Source organism: Pan troglodytes, chromosome 2, assembly GCF_028858775.2.
Source record: "Pan troglodytes isolate AG18354 chromosome 2, NHGRI_mPanTro3-v2.0_pri, whole genome shotgun sequence".
In the NCBI taxonomy this organism is placed as follows: Eukaryota; Metazoa; Chordata; class Mammalia; order Primates; family Hominidae; genus Pan; species Pan troglodytes.
Window position 1 is genome coordinate 86,030,957 of NC_086015.1, and position 18,114 is coordinate 86,049,070.

Sequence of the window (18,114 nt, forward strand, 5' to 3'; positions counted from 1 at the left end):
TAAGTGACAAAAAGGAACAAACTATTGATATATGCAACGTGGAGAGATCTCAAGGGAATTATGCTGAATGAAAAAAAAGGCCAAAAAAGCCACTGTCAAAAAGTGATATATGATTTCATTCATAGAACACTCCCCAAATGAAAAACATTACAGACATGCAAACCATATAACTCACTGGTTGCCAAAAGTTAGGGATGGGTGGGGGAGGGGCAATGTGAGTATAAAGGAATAGCAGGAGAGCATTCCTTAGTAGTGATGTAACAGATCTATATCTTCATTGCAGTGTCAGTTACGTTAATATACACATGCGATAAAATTGTATAGAAGTGTAGACATACACAAGTATATGTAAAAACTGGAGAAATGTAAATAAGGTCTGTAGTTTGCACCAATGTCAATCTCCTGGTTTTGATACAACCACTGCAGTTATGCAAGATATTACCACTGCAGCAAACTTAGTGAAGGGTAGAGGAGCCTTCTCTAAACTCTGTTTGCAACTTTCTGTGAGTCTGTAATTATTTCAGAATGATTTTTTTTAATACAGTCTAACACAATTTACAATTGTCTAAACAATCTCCACTATGTTTTCAAATGTCCTCTGACTTTATAGGTACTTGGAACCTACTAAAACCAACCCTTAGGTTTGATACTACTCTTATTTCTATGTACTTCTTGTTTATATGTTGTATTTGTGAGTAGAGGTTTGCCTAATACTGCATGGGTACCATACAGTTTTTAATTAAAGGCACTTTGGAGAAGTAAAGCAAAAAGAAGCCTGTTAGTTTCACTACACTCCTATTACTAGTAAGCACAACTTAAACCACAAAAATAACACTGCCAATCAAAATGGTCAAGAGGATGGAAGACTCCAAGGTGTAGGCAAAAAGCAAACAGGCAAACAAAAGTGTCAGAGTATTTTAATGCAGAAAGAGAAAAGCTGAGACAAAATAATAATAAAAAGCACAGAAATGACAACCATGAAGACTGATAGTTACACATCTTAAGCTTTAAAAAGAACAGCACGGAAAGGTACAATGTTAACGCCTCATAAGCTTGTGTGTCGTTACGTAAAAAAATAATTCATGCTTTAAAGACTTAGCATAAATTAATGGACATTTTTAATTTTGTTCTCCTTTTCTTTTTAATCACACAAATTTTCTATTCTCCAAATAACTGAAAACTGACCATTTTTTCATGAGCCCAAGATAAGATGAAAAAATTATTAGTAATTAACAAACCAATTTCATCTCAAAACATTCATATATATATGTGTGTGTGTATATATATATATATATATATGTATTTTTTTTTTTTTTTGGCTCTATCGCCCAGGCTGGAATACAGTGGCGCGATCTTGGCTCACTGCAACCTCCTCCTCCCCGGTCCAAGCGATTCTTCTTCCTCAGCCTCCTAAGTAGCTCGGACTATAGGCGCGTGCCACCACGCCCAGCTAATTTTTGTATTTTTAGTAGAGGCAGGTTTCACCATATTGGCCAGGCTGGTCTCAAACTCCTGACCTCGTGATCCGCCCACCTCAGCCTCCAAAAGTGCTGGGATTACAGGCGTCAGCCACTGCGCCTGGCAACATTCTTATATTTTCTAAGAATATTCATGAAATTAAAAAAAGAAGATAGTGGAGCTAGGGCCAAGTAGCTGAAGTGACTGAATCACCTTAAGACAGAGCAGTGAAAAGTCTCTGTATACCCCCGGCCCTCCGCCAAAAAAAAAGAACCCAGAAAAACAAAGATCAGGTCTAGCAAAGTAAAATCCATAACCAGAGGCTGGTAATACTGAGGGGTGTTACTATAGACTCCTCTCAGGAACAGTAGAATGCCTGGATCCTGCACAGAATGATTTGTGCATAGATGTGATTTTAGAGGACTACATCATGATCTCACTGTGCTTTTCATCTTCTGCCAGATGTAGTTTCCTCTTTGGAGAAAGGAAAAGAGCCCTGGGAAGTTGTGATGGATGAGACAAAAGGATACATTTCAGGAAGACGTGTGTGCCACTGAAAGCCTTGATGATCCAGGCTCACTTTCAGCTAAGGATGACCATGGGACAATTCTGATCAATAACCTGTAAATGGGAAGAACCAGTTGAAGTTTACAAGAAGCTAACATATGCTTCACTAAAATAGACATAGTAAGCTAGCACGTGTTCCAGCTAGAAACATGGATGTGGTGCCAAGCTGTGCCCAATCAACCTCTAAGCATAAGAAAGGAGACCATATGCTAAGGATAATATAGCAGAAGATAAAGAAGGATGTATTTAAGCTAAAGCCCAAACCACTGACCTTCACTTTTCTTCACAAGCCTCTATTTCTATAATTCATTGCTTGTGGGATATTCTGTTAATTGAAAGTGTGCTGGGTTTTCTATGACATGAACCTAAATGCATAACTAATTTTATCATGTTTCTGTACTGGTGTGTATATCTGTATTGTGCAGTTATTCATAATTAAATATAACCTGTGGCTAGGTGTTATTAATGGAAACGAAAACAGATTGATGACACTGAGTATCATGTGATATCACCGGTAAACCAAACAGTTAATTCTTTTTGCTGGGTATTTGGAAAACTTCAACTTTATGCAAGAAATACATTTGTATATTTGGTTTCTGATTATCATATTTTGGGTTGTAGAACTAGTGTATAAACCCAGAGATTGTGTCTCATTAAAATTAATCATTCAATGGATCTACTAAAATACATATGAATATTCTATTCATTTGTTTTATGCATCTTATGGCAAAATCAAACCCATTGAAAATAACTGCAGCCATCAAATATCAAAAAGCAAGAGAGGAAAAAAAAGAGAAGGCAGAATATTGGATTTATAACTTTTTCTAATTAATATGCACATATCATATGTTCAGACTCCACTAGAATAATTACTTCATTTTCAAACTTTTATGCTGCTATTATATATTTTTTCTTCTTCTACATTAGTCTTATTTTCAAAGTTACTCCTGCTATTAGTAAACTCAGTATGACCATTCCTCTAACCATCTACAGTTCAGGAGGAAGAAAATCCCTGCAGCTGTTTGATGCCCAAGAATATGAACACTTAGCAGTCAGATGAAAGAAAAGAAAAAGACAGAAAAGGAAGATCAAGAGAACAGTGATTTTGAATTTCTGCAGGCTAGCATTTACCTCTCTCAATAAAAGGAGCTTTGTGCTCATTATATCCCAGGACTCATCTTGCCTTCAGCTTACAGTAAACTGGCAATTTCTTTATCATTTCCTCTCTAAATTAAGGATCAAAGTTTAAACATATTCCTTTCCTTCTCTATTAGATTATGATTAAAATTACCACCTGCCTCACCTCATTCACACAATCACTCCTACTAACAAAAAAAAAGAAGGAACCCCCTAAAGTAAGGCACAGTTAACTAGCAAAACAAAGAGTTGTGGGGAATTTCTGGTCACGGTATTTATCTGATGATTGATTTCAGAATACAGTGTTAAAGAAGCAAACAGTAAAATCTTCTGAAAGTAATATCCTAGTAAATATTTAACTTGATATATTAGTTTGCTAATAATATTATCATCAAGCTATTATTTGTTTACTGAGCATCTTCACATGTATTCTTAGTCCTCAAGACACCCTACAAAGTGGATTCTATCCAACTTTTATGGATGAAGAAATAAGTTCACAGAGGTTGATTAATTTTCCCTAGGACTCAAAGCTATTTAATAGTTATGAGAGCTAAAATTTAATTGTATAATAAATCAATGAATGTAAGATGTATAACATATTTTAAAACTCTACATAATCATGTGTTTAACATAGAGTCTTACCTTTTGTCAAGGTACCGGGTTCCTGTTGCCCTAAACACAAAACACAATGGGGATTCTTCTGGATATTAAACACAAAGGAGCCCTGGATTCAAAACAGTGGTGAACATAAACTGATGAGCTCATATTGCCATAAGAAGAAAATCAGCTCACTTTACAATGAAAGGTACCTGGTAGTAGCAATTTTCTCCAAAGAATACACTTTCATATTTTCCTTTAATACCTATAAATGTATAATCAAAGTTTAATATGTGCTTTCAAATAACAGCAGTATGATACACTTATCAGTCTAAAACTATAGCATATTTCACAGAGACAATATTATCACCTCACTGGCTGACCAAGGCCCAGTTTGATGAGAGCTGAAAGGAATCCTGTAAGTTACAACACACACAGTCATTTCTCAGGAGGTGGTGCAGCAGGTGCCAGAGCCTAAACTAAACCAAGATGCTCCATGAAGTCATTTGAAGGCACTTTGAAAATGAGAAGAGGTCAGAGCCTGTTGACCATCACTGTAGAGAATTCAGGAATGACTGGAGTTAGTAAAGATCTCAGCTGCAAAGGGCAAATGAATCTAGTAGTGCAGAAGAGCAGGTCATGTACATCTTGTCATCTTCAGATTCTTCACTGCCTTCTACAGTCACTGACATCTGACTTCCTTCAGAGCCCACAACTTGGCCAGGCACTGAGAAAAAAGTACCCCATTCCACTGTGATATAAAACTTCTGCGCTGTGAGAACCAATTTTTGGTGTGGTTGGCCAGAGCAATTAGGCAAGAGATAGAGCTAAAGGGCATCAAAACTGTAAAGGAAGAAGCCAAATTAGCCTTGTTTGCAGACAACATGATTATATACCTACAAAAACATAAAGACTCCACCCAAAAGCTGTTAGAAGAGGTAAACAAATTCAGTGAAGTTGCAGAATACAAAATCGAAATATAAAAATCAGTATGATTTATATATGCCAACAGAGAACCATCTGAAAAATAAATCCAGAAAGCAATCCCATTTACAATACCTACAACGAATACAAAATACCTAGGAATCAATATAATCAAAGAAGTGAAAGATCTATACAAGGAAAACAATAAAACTCTGATGAAAGAAATACAAGAGGACACCAAAAAATGGGAAGGTATTCCATGCTTACGGATTAGAAGGATTAATATTGTTAAAATGACAGTACTAGCCAAGCAATTACAGACTCAATGCAATCCCTATCAAAACGCTGATTATCATATTCTTCACAGAAATATAAAAATAAATCCTAAAGTTTAAATGAAACCACAAAAGACCCCAAATAGCCAAATAAATCTTAGCAAAAAAAAAAAAAAAAAAAAGGAAGAAAGAAAAAAGCTGGGGGCATCATACTACCTGGCTTTAAAATGTATTACAAAGCTATAGAAACCAAAACAGCATGGTACTGGCATAAAAACAGACACATAGACTAATGGAACAGAATGGAGAACTCAGATCTAAATACACACATTTGCCACCAACTCATCTTCAACAAAGGTGCCAAGAACTTAAAATGGGGAAAGGACAGTCTATTCAATAAATGGTGCTGGGAAAACTGGATAACTATATGATGAAGAATGAAACTAGACCCCTAATATCTCATCATACACAAAAGTCAAATCAAATGGATTAAAAACTTTAGTCTAAGACCTGAAACTATGAAAATTGTAGCAGAAAACACTGGGAAAATGCTCCAGGGCACTGGTCTCTTACATAAAGATTTCTTGTGTAAGACCTTAACATAGGCTATCAAAGCAAAAATAGACATCAGAGTATAAATTAAGCTAAAAAGCTTCTGCACAGCAAAGGAAACAATCAACAAAGTAAACAGACAACCCATAGAATAGGAGAAAATATCTGCAAACTATCAGATAAGAGATTAATAACCATAATGTACAAAGAACTCAAATAATCAGATAGCAAAAAAATCTGACTTTAAAATGGGCGAAAGATCTGAACAGACATTTCTCAAAAGAAAACATATAAATGGCCGACAGGTGTATGAAAAAAATGCTCAATATCACTAATCATCACAGAAATGCAAATCAAAACCACAATGCAATATCATCTCACTACAGTTAAAATAACTTGTATCAAAAACATGGGCAGTAACAGATGCTGGTTAGGATGTGCAGAAAGGGAACACTCATACACTGTTGGTGGGAATGTAAATTACCATAGCCACTTGGAAAAAAAAAACAGTATAGAAGTTCCTCAAATAAGTTAATATATGACTATGATATGATCCACCAAAGCTACTACTGGGTATATATCCAAAAGAAATAAAATCAGTATGTTGAAAAGATATCTGCACTCCCATGTTTACTGCAGCCCTATTCACAATAGCCAAAATATGGAATTAACCTAAGTGCTTATCAACGGATGAATGGATAAAGAAACTACAGTATATATACACACAATGGAATATTATTCAACCATAAAAATTAATGAAATCCTATCATTGCAGCAACATGGATGGAACTGGAGACCATTATGTTAAGTGAGATAAGCCAAGTACAGAAAGGCAAATATCACATGCTCTCACTCATATGCAGAAGCTAAAAAAGTGTTTCTCAGGAAGACAGAAAGTAGATTGGAGGTTACCAGAGGCCGGGAAGGACAGTGGGGAAGGAAGATAAAGGAGGAAAATATATATAAATTTATTTATTACCACTGAACTGTGGTTAAAAATGGTGAATTATATATGTACATTTTACCTCAATACAATTTTTTTTTAATTTCTTGGGGTGGTTGCTAATGTACCAAATCCAAATTACTTTCTAATTTTAATAGATACCAATGTGAAAATTATTTTATTTCTAACCAAGTAGAGCTCTTCACTGTAATTGTAATACTTAACATATAATACTTATCATAAAACCCCTTTTCCCATTCTTGGACACACAGCTACAACTTGACATCAGATTCTCTCAAACTGACTATTCCTTCAGAGATCAAACTTTTAGTCTCTGATGAGTATGAAAGTATCTAATTAAGAAGCTATTTTCTTGATTTATTCTGGTCATCTTTAGCTCTTTAATTGAGCATATATTCCCCTTACCCAGATTGTCACATGAAACCTCTAGTAACTACTCCTGTTCCCTGTTCATCTACCCTAGTAATCCAGACATTTTTAGCGCCAGGTGAATTGACCGTAGACTCACTGGTATGGCACAAAGGAAAAATGAAGTCAGAAGATATTCACTCAGCCACTGGCTCATTCAAGTATTACACTAAGTATTTACTGTGAGGCAGGTCCAGTTCTACAGACTGAGGAATACAACAGTGAATAAATAATATAGACATAGTACCCACTTATGAGAGCAAACAATCCAGTGGGGGATACAAAGAGTAGAAAGACAACTATATTACAGTGGATGAGCATGCATAGGATAGTGGTCCAAGGTGGCAGAAAAGAAGAGGGACCCCTCAACCAGCCCAGAAGAAGCTTTGAGATAGGGCGAAGTCAGAGAAGGCATACAATATATCTCTAAGCTGTGTCCCAAAACATGTACAGGAACTATCCTAAGGTAGAAGCAAAGAATGCTTAGGCAGAAGCAATAGCATGTACAAAAGCACAGCTTCACTGAGGGCTAAACCAAAACATGTGGCATCCAAGACAGGATAATATGATGTCACACTTTCCAGCTGATACTCAAACATTTGTTAAATGTTTCTCTTTCATGGGGTAGAGAAATTGTTTTATATTAAGAAAATATTAAATACAGGAAAAGATTCACTTATTTAACCCACTCCTACTAAGCTAAATCTGTCACTCTTCTGATAAAGATTAGAAAATTTTTCTAATTCTTCATCTTTCTTATCTTTTATTCAGTGATTTTTCCAGATGCCCCAATTTCTTGTGTGTGGACAAAATAAGAAATGAAAATCTTCAATATTCAAGAAAAAAGGAATGCATGTGGGAAATGGATATCATGTTTCTAATTTATTTTACTGGTATTCTAGTACCTTTACAGAATGGTCCCCAGAGATCCGAGCTGCCCTCTCCCTTTATGGCTCTCTGGTTAGATGGTACCGAGAGGGAGGCTGAAAAGGTCAACAGGAACCAGATAATGCAGAATCTTCTAAGTTATGGGAAGGAGGCTGTACAGAACTCAAGAGAAATGAGGAATGGTTGAAAGGGTTTAAGCAGAGGAGTACCATGATCAGATTTGTTTATTTCAAAATCCATTCTACTTACTCTGTTTTGGATGAAGAGGAGTGGAGAAGTTAGAATGGAGTGAAGATTTGAAAAAAGAACAACAGCTATGAGGTTGTTTCTGTAAACCATACTAAAGATGCTAGCAACCTGAACTAGGATGGCAGCAGTAGGAAGGCAGCATGCTACATACTTAAAAGTTAGGGGCTACAATTGACTAGACTCAAAGGTCTAGGAGGAGACGGGAGTAATTAGAAATCACTCGTTACCTTTTAGGTTTGAGCAGCTGGTAGAGGAAGATTCCAGACACTGTGATTGGGTTGGCAGGGACAAACATGTTTGGAATGAAAATCTGTTAAGTTCAGTTTTACACATGTTGAGATTTGTATTTATAAAACATCAAAATGAAGATATAAATAAGTCCAAGATAAGGAGAAAGATCTAGAGTGGAGACAGATGTGGGCAGCCTCAGTAGATAGATGGAATCCATGGGATGGATGAGAATGTCTAGGGAGAAAATATACAATAGAAATACATAAATGATCCCAGGGAAGAACCTTGAAAATCTCTTACATTAAATGGTCAAAAAGAGGCTGAGAAAATGAAAGAAAAGTAAGATTATGGCTTCAAAGAGCCAAGAAATAGTCCAACATGTACAATGCTAGAGATAAAGAAGAGTAAAGAGGGATCCCTAAATTATCATGAAGTTGTCTGTGAACTGGTTGAGAACAGTTTCAGTAAAGAAAGATTAATCACAGTTGCAGCACTTACTTATGCCATATATGCTCAAGCCCATCACTTAGTTTCTTCATCTGCAAAACAGGAAAAATGCCCACCGTCTGTCTACCTCATGGTTTTGTTATGAGGATTACATTAAATACCGGATCTGAAAGTACTTTATAAACATTAAACAGAGGGTATAAAGTAGTATTATTAAATTGTGTTGTTTTGACAGTGTTCACAAATGCCAATTCTCTGTTTCACCCACATGGCAAGCTGATGGGCACTGGCCAATGTAACGTATCAGCAGAATGGACTCACTGCTAGGCAAAAGCTGTAAGAAATAGTGCATAGTTCAACATGCTTCTCTTTGCACTGTGACCACCTCTACAGAAGCATGTTTCAAAACAAATCCTTCATAAGCCTAGATTTTTGAGTGACTGCCATGAGGAGGGCCCTCTGGCTGACTCATGCTGACATGTAATATGGGGACAATTAAATGTTGTTTTAAAGCACTAAGATTTTGGAATTATAACAACTAATTGTAGTGTAACAACAAGTAAATAACTAAATAAAAGGTAGAAAAATCAAGTGGAAAATGCTATTTTGGGAGGTCATCAATGAGACAACATGGAGGTGGTCAGTCATGCTAATAATGTACTAATTTTTATTTTATAGCAGAGTAACTCATTAATCCTCTACACTTGATTCAAAATTCTCACAGGTACAGAAGGTGAAAAGAACAACTAATGAAGGTGATATGGTTTGGTTGTGTCCCCACTCAGATCTCATCTTGAATTCCCATGTGTTGTGGGAGGGACCTGATGGGAGGTAAATGAATCATGGGGGCAGGTCTTTCCCACGCTGTTCTCCTGATAGTAAGTCAGTCTCACGAGACCTGATGGTTTTAAAAAGGGGAGTTTCCCTGCACAAGCTCTCTTCTCTTGTCTGCCACCATGTGAGACATGACTTTCACCTTCTGCCATGATTGCGAGGCATCCTCAGCCACTTGGAACTGTAAGTCCACTAAACCTCTTCCTTTTGTAAATTGCCCAGTCTCAGGTATGTCTTTATCAGCAGCGTGAAAACGGACTAATACAGAAGGGGAAAAGGCCAAGGTAAAGAAGGGAAGGAACATCCAAAACATCCTAAGGGAACATCCAAAAAATTTCAAATGAAAAGACATCTGTTGGGGAAGGATGAGACAGTCCATCAAAGAGAAATTTCCTTCTTCATCACCTTAATTATATACTGTTGTTTGTACCTCAAATTTTCTTCACTCCTTAGTAAGCATACTTTGCACCTAAGTGTTTGACTGGTTATGTATTTGTGTTAGGCCAAAGACACACAGTCCAAATGGATTATCAGAAATAAATGGAAAATTGGACAAGGAACTAAGACCAGATTGTATGAAGGAAAAATGTTTTATTCTTCAAGTGTTAACAATAGAAGTTACCACTAACAAATGCCAAATTACTATTTGATATGCCTAAATGGAACATGTGTGCTAGCAAATGGCCATTACTCAGAACCAAGGACAAAAGTAAAATCCGGGTCAGAGTGAGGCATGAGGGCCCACTGGACGAGACTTTTCACCAAGCACACTGGATTCTCTTCCCTTCTTTATCTTGGCCTTTGTTCCCTTCATTAGTTTTGGCAAACCATGAAAGAAGATTATAAATGCTTCAATCCCAGTGGAGTTGGAAATAAAGTACATGAAAGAAACACTTAATAAAGAATGTTAATCTGTTTGTGTCATTTAAAAAAAAAAGGAAGGGGGTGTAGATAAAACATTTCCACAACTCTTCTTTAATAAATATCTTAAGTGTCCTTTTACAAAGCACACAGGTAAATTAATGTCATGGTTACAAGGACATCAAAAAAAAAATCTAACCACTACCTTTAATCACTATCTTTTGTTCTAAATTTTTTCTGACTATTTCTAAATCAAATCCAACCTTAAACCTATGACGATTATGTACTAAGTTTCTCTGAAAGCATATACTGTAAATTCTGAAAACAATTTCACAAGGCTGCTCCTCATATGGTTTATATAAGAGCATAATCATCTGATTAAGTGAGGGACAGCTCAAGGTGATTATTTTACAGAGGCCTCATTCACTACTATATACAAGCTCAAGAATGAAACTTCACATCCCTTACAATCCCTAGAGCAGTGTTTTATTTATAGGAGTTCCTCAATAAACACTTGCTGATTTGAATGCATTTAATACCTGAAAATGCTAGGACACAAACAATTTGCTGGGCTTTTTTCAAACTCCAAATCAACCCATTTTCATTACTCTCAACGCTCCTTCATGCCAGTTAACTAGCTGGATGTTTTCCATCACTCGAAAAATTGGCCATGTATATTCTGTTGCCAGGATAGTTTCCATTCTGCAGTGTCTCTCCTAAAAGGGGAGAAACTATTAAATCAAAATGGGGTAACCTCACAAGTATAACTATTACAACTTGTATAATAGCTCTTTTACTTCAAACAACAACGACAACAGAAAAAGACCTGTACCTTTTTAGTGGAACTTATGAATAGAATTATTAGCCCAGTAACTAAAGTGGTATGGTACACAATGGTAGAAGACAAGCTAAAACGACATTGGCCTGTAAAAGTTTTGCTTTCCTGACCTTTCTCCCTCTTCAAAATGGCAAAGTCACACACGGACAAATGTTGATGTACATTTAACTTATCAATGTTGATCCAAGGGGAGAAAAAATTGATCAATGTAGGTGTAATCTTCCCCTAAATGAGGAATATTAGCAAGGAAAAAACAAAAGGATATAGTGTCTGCCTGAAGGAATCCTCTTAGATATAAAATCACAACATTTGCTATGAAATAAACTAGAAAGTTTTAAATGCGTAATTACACGTGCCAGGAGTTATGCCCACGTTACTCCACAGGCCCACGCTAGCGGGTGCCAAAGTCAGAAAACCTGCAGCGGCGGTGAGTCACTCCCCAGCAGCACTATGGGGAATAAATGTTGGAGCCACAGCACGTACCCTATGGCGCAAGACCGCTGATTAGAACAGAGGGGAAAGGGGATGAGGAAAGAAGTTTCTTCAGCGCCCGCTCCGGGAACCAGCGCTGTCAAACCTGCCACTACGGAAGCCACAGAACCCGGTTACCCGAGTCACCCCGAGCCCCGCCCACTCAGGTTCCTCCCCGCCTGGGGCGGGGTTGGCGCGCGAGGGCTGAGGGGCGGCCCGTGTCCCGAGTCGGCTCCTGGGAGGCGGGCTGCCTGTCTAAGTGGGGGTGGTGGGAGTCCGGCGGTACCTGCGCTGGAAGTCCACGGCATAGGGCTTCAAGTACGGGTCGATCTCCAGGAGTCTGGCCAGTTCGGGCACGTCAGCCAGGGCGGCATTGAGCGCCGCCTCGTAGTCCTCGGGCCGAGCCGCGGGAGTCATCGGAGCCGCCATATTCCGCCGCAGTCCAAGTAGCCGAGGCCCGAGAGGGTCGAGTGGGGCCTGAGCGGGCGCTGCAGCTCGAGCTGGGACGCGGCGGCTAGGGCGGAGCCGGAGGGCGCCTAGGCGTGTCGAGGCGAGCCGAGGCGGTCCGGGGCCCTTTATAGCCGGGACGGAAGGCCTCCTGCCCTTTCTCCCCCCGCCAGCGGGGAGGAGCGGATCCCGGGGTGATGCCGGGACGCACGTCCGGAGCGGGTAGGAGGCACCGAGGCCTCTCCGCCCACTCACGCGGCTGGCACCTGGAGGCCGCAGGGACCTGCCCTTTCCTCCCCTTAACGGTTTTTTCCTGCTGGCGGAGGTCATTCTAGGAGGTGGGTCCCAAGCTGACCTCGCTCAGCCTTGGCCTTCCTCACCGTGACATATTCTTGGCTTTTCTTTACCCACTTAAGCACCCACTGACAGCGCCCCCTTCAAATTGGACATAAGGGGTTTTTTTGGAAAGGACCGTATTTCTCAAAGTTCTGAGACTTTTGAGGGGCAGTATTTCAAACATATCATGTAAATTCACAGAGAGGGGAACAGTCAAGTGTAGCTGGAGTACTACTGCTGAAAATGTTAATACCACTTACAACCAGGACTCTCCTAAGTTTGCCAGGTCACGTGAATTTAAAATTAACCAAGACACAGAATCCTGGAATACCGTTGGAATTCTGCTGTTCTGGTACTCTTTTCTGCATTACCAACAGCTAAGAATTTTAGCCATGGGAAGAACTTTTCTCATTCTCCGTAAGGCCAAAAAGGAAAAGGCATTTGCCTGTGTTTATAATTGTTAACAAGCTTTTCAACGATTAAACTACCTTTGATAACACAAATGATATCATTGAATTGGAACTCCACTCTGCCACTTACAGTGATAAGGCAAGAAACCTCTCTTCCTCTTGGCTTGGGAAGCTCCCACTTGGAATTCCCTTCTTTTATTGCCATTAACTGACTAGCTTCTATTTCAATAATTGCTTTTTAGGAATACAGAGTTGGACTCCAAGAGAGACGGACCCACCAAACCCAGGAGGGTCCAAGCTGCTTTACACCTAGAAACTGGAGAGGATTGAGGATATTTTTCTCGTTAAAACCTAGAACTGGAGGATCCTAGGGGTTATGGAGGAGAAACAGTATTAATCAGCCTTGGGCCTTGAATTTTAAAATATTTCAAAGGAAAGTTTTTATAAGGGGTTTCATAGACTTGAAAGATAAGTGGATATGGAGACAGACCTCAGTGTGAAAAAGTGAAGGACTTGAACGACTTTAAGACGTGCCTTCTTTTCCATAAAGATGACAAAAAACTGCTGCAGACATTTGTAAAATATAAAGCACTTAAAAAAGGAAGAAAATTTAAAAAAAAAAACCCGAAGCAGGACAATTATTAATAACAGACCCACAGATCTACATCTCCAAGCCTAAACTTTTTTCAGAAACCCAGGCTTGTATCACTGCCTGTCTACCGAGATCTCCATTTAGCTGGCTAGGAGACCTAAACAAACTGTCTGCAAAACGTAACCTAGAATCCGTCTTCTCATCCTTCCTGCTGTCACTCTTATGCAGGCCACTGTCTTCCTTCACTTGGACCAGAATGTAGCTCTCTAATTGACTTCCCCTCTTCTACTCTTTCTCACCTCTACTCCATTCTCTGTACCAGTGTTTCTCACACTTTAATGTGCATATGAATCACCTAGGGATCTTAATTCAGTTCCGGTGTGGTGCTTCAGATTGCATTTTTAACAAGCTCAGAAGTGATTCTGATGCTGGTGGTTGGGGACACAGTTTGGTGAGACTCTACACTGAGTAAATCAGACGATGTCATTTAGCAACTTAAATAGCATAGTATTTCACTTAGGGTAAAATAGAAACAGCTTATCATTCTCTAACAAGGCTTGTATAATCTGGACCCTGACTACCTTTCCAGCCACTTTTCTCATCATTTTCCAGTTTTACTATGCTCTAGTCACACTGACTTTCCTGGAACTCAGTGAATTTGTTGTATAATAGCCTCTAAGATTATTTGCTTGCTGTTCTCTCTGTTGGAAATTCTCAGGGAGCTGAACTCTACTTGCTTAATTTTTTCCAAGCCTTCATTCCAGCCTCAGCAAAAATGTCACCTCATACCTGAGAAACTTCTGATTATAGACTCCTCAGTGTCTTCTGTATAACTTCAATCTCTTCTATGCAACAGTTAACAGAATCTAGGTGTTTGTTTTTCTCCTATTTATTGACCTTTCCCTTTAGAACCTAAGCTCCCCACGAGCACGATCCTAGTGTACATATCTGCCTACCTAGGTGGTTCACCATTGAGCACATATTTATTGAAGTCCCATGTGCCGGCCATTTTCCCACGTACTGTGGATAAATGATAAGACAAGTCCCAGTTGTCATACTCTATTGGGGGTAGGAGGGAGAGGAGACACAATTACCAGTGAAATACATAAAATAATACAAAACAATGTCAGATAGTGGTAAGTGCATTGTCGAGAATTAAAACTGAGCAAATATCTGTGTTAGTTCCGGTCGTCAAGAAAGGCCGTTCAGAACTGACATTTAAGCTGAAGTGTGATGACAAGAAGAAATGAGCCATGAGAGGAAGAGCATTCCAGAATGGCAGAGTTCGTGCAATGGAGGAATTGAATTGGTCTTTAAAAAAAAAAAAAAAAAAAAACTAGCATACCCGGTGTGTAATGAGGAGTAGCAGGAATTGTGGTGCAAGAGCTAGGCAGCTGTTCGTTCATATAGGCCCTTTAATGTTCATTTAAGGGATGCTATTGGAGAGTTTTCAGCAGAACACTGATATGATATGGTTTAATTATTAAAATATTCTATGTGGCAAATGAATTATAAGGATACAAGAATGGCAATAGGGGTGCCATTCTTGTGGGAGACAAGGGAGACAATTAGGAGGTGATTAACATTGCCTAGGTATGAAATGATGATGGCTTGGTCTGGGGTAGCAGAGAAAATGATGAAATAAAGATTTGGGATGCATGATATAATGAATGCCTAAACTATTATGAAGTCATTTAGTGTCTGTATTAGTTACCTAGGGCTGTAGTGATTAAGTACCACACACTAGGTAGTTTAAGCAACAAAAATTTGTCACCTTACCCTAGTTCTAGGGGCTAAAAATCAAGGTGTCCATAGGTTTGGTTCTTTCTGGGGGCTCTGAAGGAGAATTATTCCATGCCTCTCTCCTAGCTTCTGGTGATGGCCAGCAATCTTTGGCATTTCTTGGCTTATAGTTGCATCATTTGGATCTCTGCCTCCATCGTGACATGGCATTTTCCTGTGTCTCTGTCTCTTCACATAGTGTTCTTTTTATAAGGTCACCAGCCTTATTGAATGAAGGACACACCCTATTTCAGTATGACCTCATATTAACTAATTATATCTGCAATTATTATATTTCCAAATAAGGTCATATTCTGAGGTAATGTTAGGTTAAGACTTCAGTGTATCTTTTTGTGGAGAAATACAATTCAACCCATAACATTTTTGACACACCAAAACAGAGAAAATATTTGAGAAATAGAATTTATAAGACTTGGTGACTGATTGGATATGAAAGTGAAAAGGGAATTAAAGATTGAGCTTCTGAGCCTGGAGGAATTCTGTCTAGCAAAAATAAAGAAGTCCTTGAAAGAGGGAGAATTGAGTTCAAGGTGTCAGCTCCTGGATACCCAAGTCAATATGGCAGCTGGAAATGTAATTCTGGTGCCTAATAGATCATGTAGGAATGAAGATAACAATTAGAGAATGATCCATATGTGGTTACTAGCTAACAGTGGCAAATAGGAGCTCCTCAATAAATATTTTGAAACCTTTCTTTCTTGGTATTTGAGTCTCATGTCACATGTTTGCTTTTCAATAGTTTGCATTACAAAGCCAAAGAGTTATTGATAATGTGCTACATCACAGTTGAACCTTAAAAACATAGCAAGTGAAAGAAACCACTCACAAAAGACCACATATTATATGATTCCATGTATATGGAATGTTCAGAATATGCAAATCTACAGAGAAAGAAAGCAGATTTTTAGCTTCCTAGGGCTGGAGGGCAGGGGAAACGAAGAGTGAATGCAAGTGGATATGCGATTTCTTCTTGGTACACATTTTCTAAAATTAGTTGTGGTTATGGTTTCATGGCTCTGTGGATATACTAAAAACTATTTAATTGTACACTTCAAATGGATGAATTGTATGATATGTGAATTATGTCTCAAAGCTATTTTTAAAAAGATTCTGAAGGATAAAATAATACTAAATATGCTTTTTAAAAGGCAAATGATTTATACCAACTAAAGATAAACTAGACTATATAAATATACCTTTTAAAATTACATATCCCCCTCGTTGAAAATCATTAGCAATGAAAAATAAAATCAGAGAGCAGAAAGAAAAAAGAAGTAACTTTTTTTTTTGAGACGGGGTCTAGCACTGTCCCCCGGGCTGGAGTGCAATGGCGTGACCTCGGCTTACTGCAACCTCTGCCTCCTGGGTTCACGCGATTCTCCTGCCTCAGCCTCCCGAGTAGCTGGGATTTTAGGTGCACACCACCACACCCTGCTAATCTTTTGTATTTTTAGTAAAGATGGGGTTTCACTATGTTGGCCAGACTAGTCTTGAATTCCTGACCTAGTGATCTGCTGGCCTTGGACTCCCAGAGTGCTGGGATTACAGGTGTGAGCCACTGTGACCAGCCAAATAAGTAACTTTTAAGAACAAGGAGTAGTGTTAAAGGAGAATGTGGCTTCTGACAAGAAAAAGGAGAACTTTCAGAAAAAAAGAGAGTGATCGGTGTTAGCCCTACTATCTTTTAAAATGTGATGGAGGACCCAGGGTCTATGGTTGTTTCAATTTCTCATCGTATGTGCTTTTGACCTCAAGTTTGTCTCCTTATGGTCATAAAATGGCTGCCACAGCTCTACGCATCACTCTCCCATAATGTGTCCGGAACCGGTGGGTTCTTGGTCTCACTGACTTCAAGAATGAAGCCGTGGACCCTCGCAGTGAGTGTTACAGTTCTTAAAGGTGGCGTGTCCGGAGTTTGTTCCTTCTGATATTCGGATGTGTTCAGAGTTTCTTCCTTCTGGTGGGTTCGTGGTCTGGCTGGCTCAGGAGTGAAGCTGCAGACCTTCGCAGTGAGTGTTACAGCTCTTAAGGCGGCGAGTCTGGAGTTGTTCGTTCCTCCCCGTGGGTTCGTGGTCTCATTGACTTCAGGAGTGAAGCTGCAGACCTTCGCAGTTGAGTATTACAACTCATAAAGGCAGTGTGGACCCAAAGAGTGAGCAGCCGCAAGATTTATTGCAAAGAGCGAAAGAACAAAGCTTCCACAGTGTGGAAAGGGACCCCAATGGGTTGCCACTGCTGGCTCACAGCCTGCTTTTATTCTCTCATCTGGCCCCACCCACATCCTGCTGATTGGTCCATTTTACAGAGAGCCAGGTGGTCTAGATTAGCTAGATAGGGAGTGATGATTGGTGCATTCACAATCCCTGAGCTAGACACAGAGGTTCTCCACCTCCCCACTAGATTAGCTAGATAGGGAGTGTTGATTGGTGCATTCACAAACCGTGAGCTAGACATGGGGTGCTGATTGGTGTGTTTACAAACCTTGAGCTAGATACAGAGTGCCGATTGGTGTATTTACAATCCTCAGCTAGACATAAAGGTTCTCCAAGTCCCCACCAGAGTAGCTAGATACAGAGTGTCAATTGGTGCATTCACAAGCCCTGAGCTAGACACAGGGTGCTGATTGGTGTGTTTACAAACCTTGAGCTAGATACAGAGTGCCGATTGGTGTATTTACAATCCTTACCTAGACATAAAGGTTCTCCAAGTCCCCACCAGACTCAGGAGCCCAGCTGTCTTCACCCAGTGGATCCCGCACTGGGGCCACAGGTGAAGCTGCCTGCCAGTCCTGCATCCTGCACCCTGCGCCCACACTCCTCAGCCCT

The 18,114-nt window shown here is 39.3% G+C and overlaps 1 protein-coding gene across 1 annotated transcript in view; it reads right to left on the reverse strand.

The window, feature by feature from the left end:
* The window catches only part of GBE1 (1,4-alpha-glucan branching enzyme 1), a 275,660-nt gene extending 260,865 nt beyond the window's left edge, over positions 1-14,795 (reverse strand). Inside the window, exon 1 of the mRNA XM_054680807.2 lies at positions 11,988-14,795. Coding sequence (XP_054536782.1) covers positions 11,988-12,478 — 491 coding nt within the window. The 5' untranslated portion in view covers positions 12,479-14,795. The remainder of the gene's footprint in view (positions 1-11,987) is intronic.
* Positions 14,796-18,114: the final 3,319 nt, after the last annotated feature.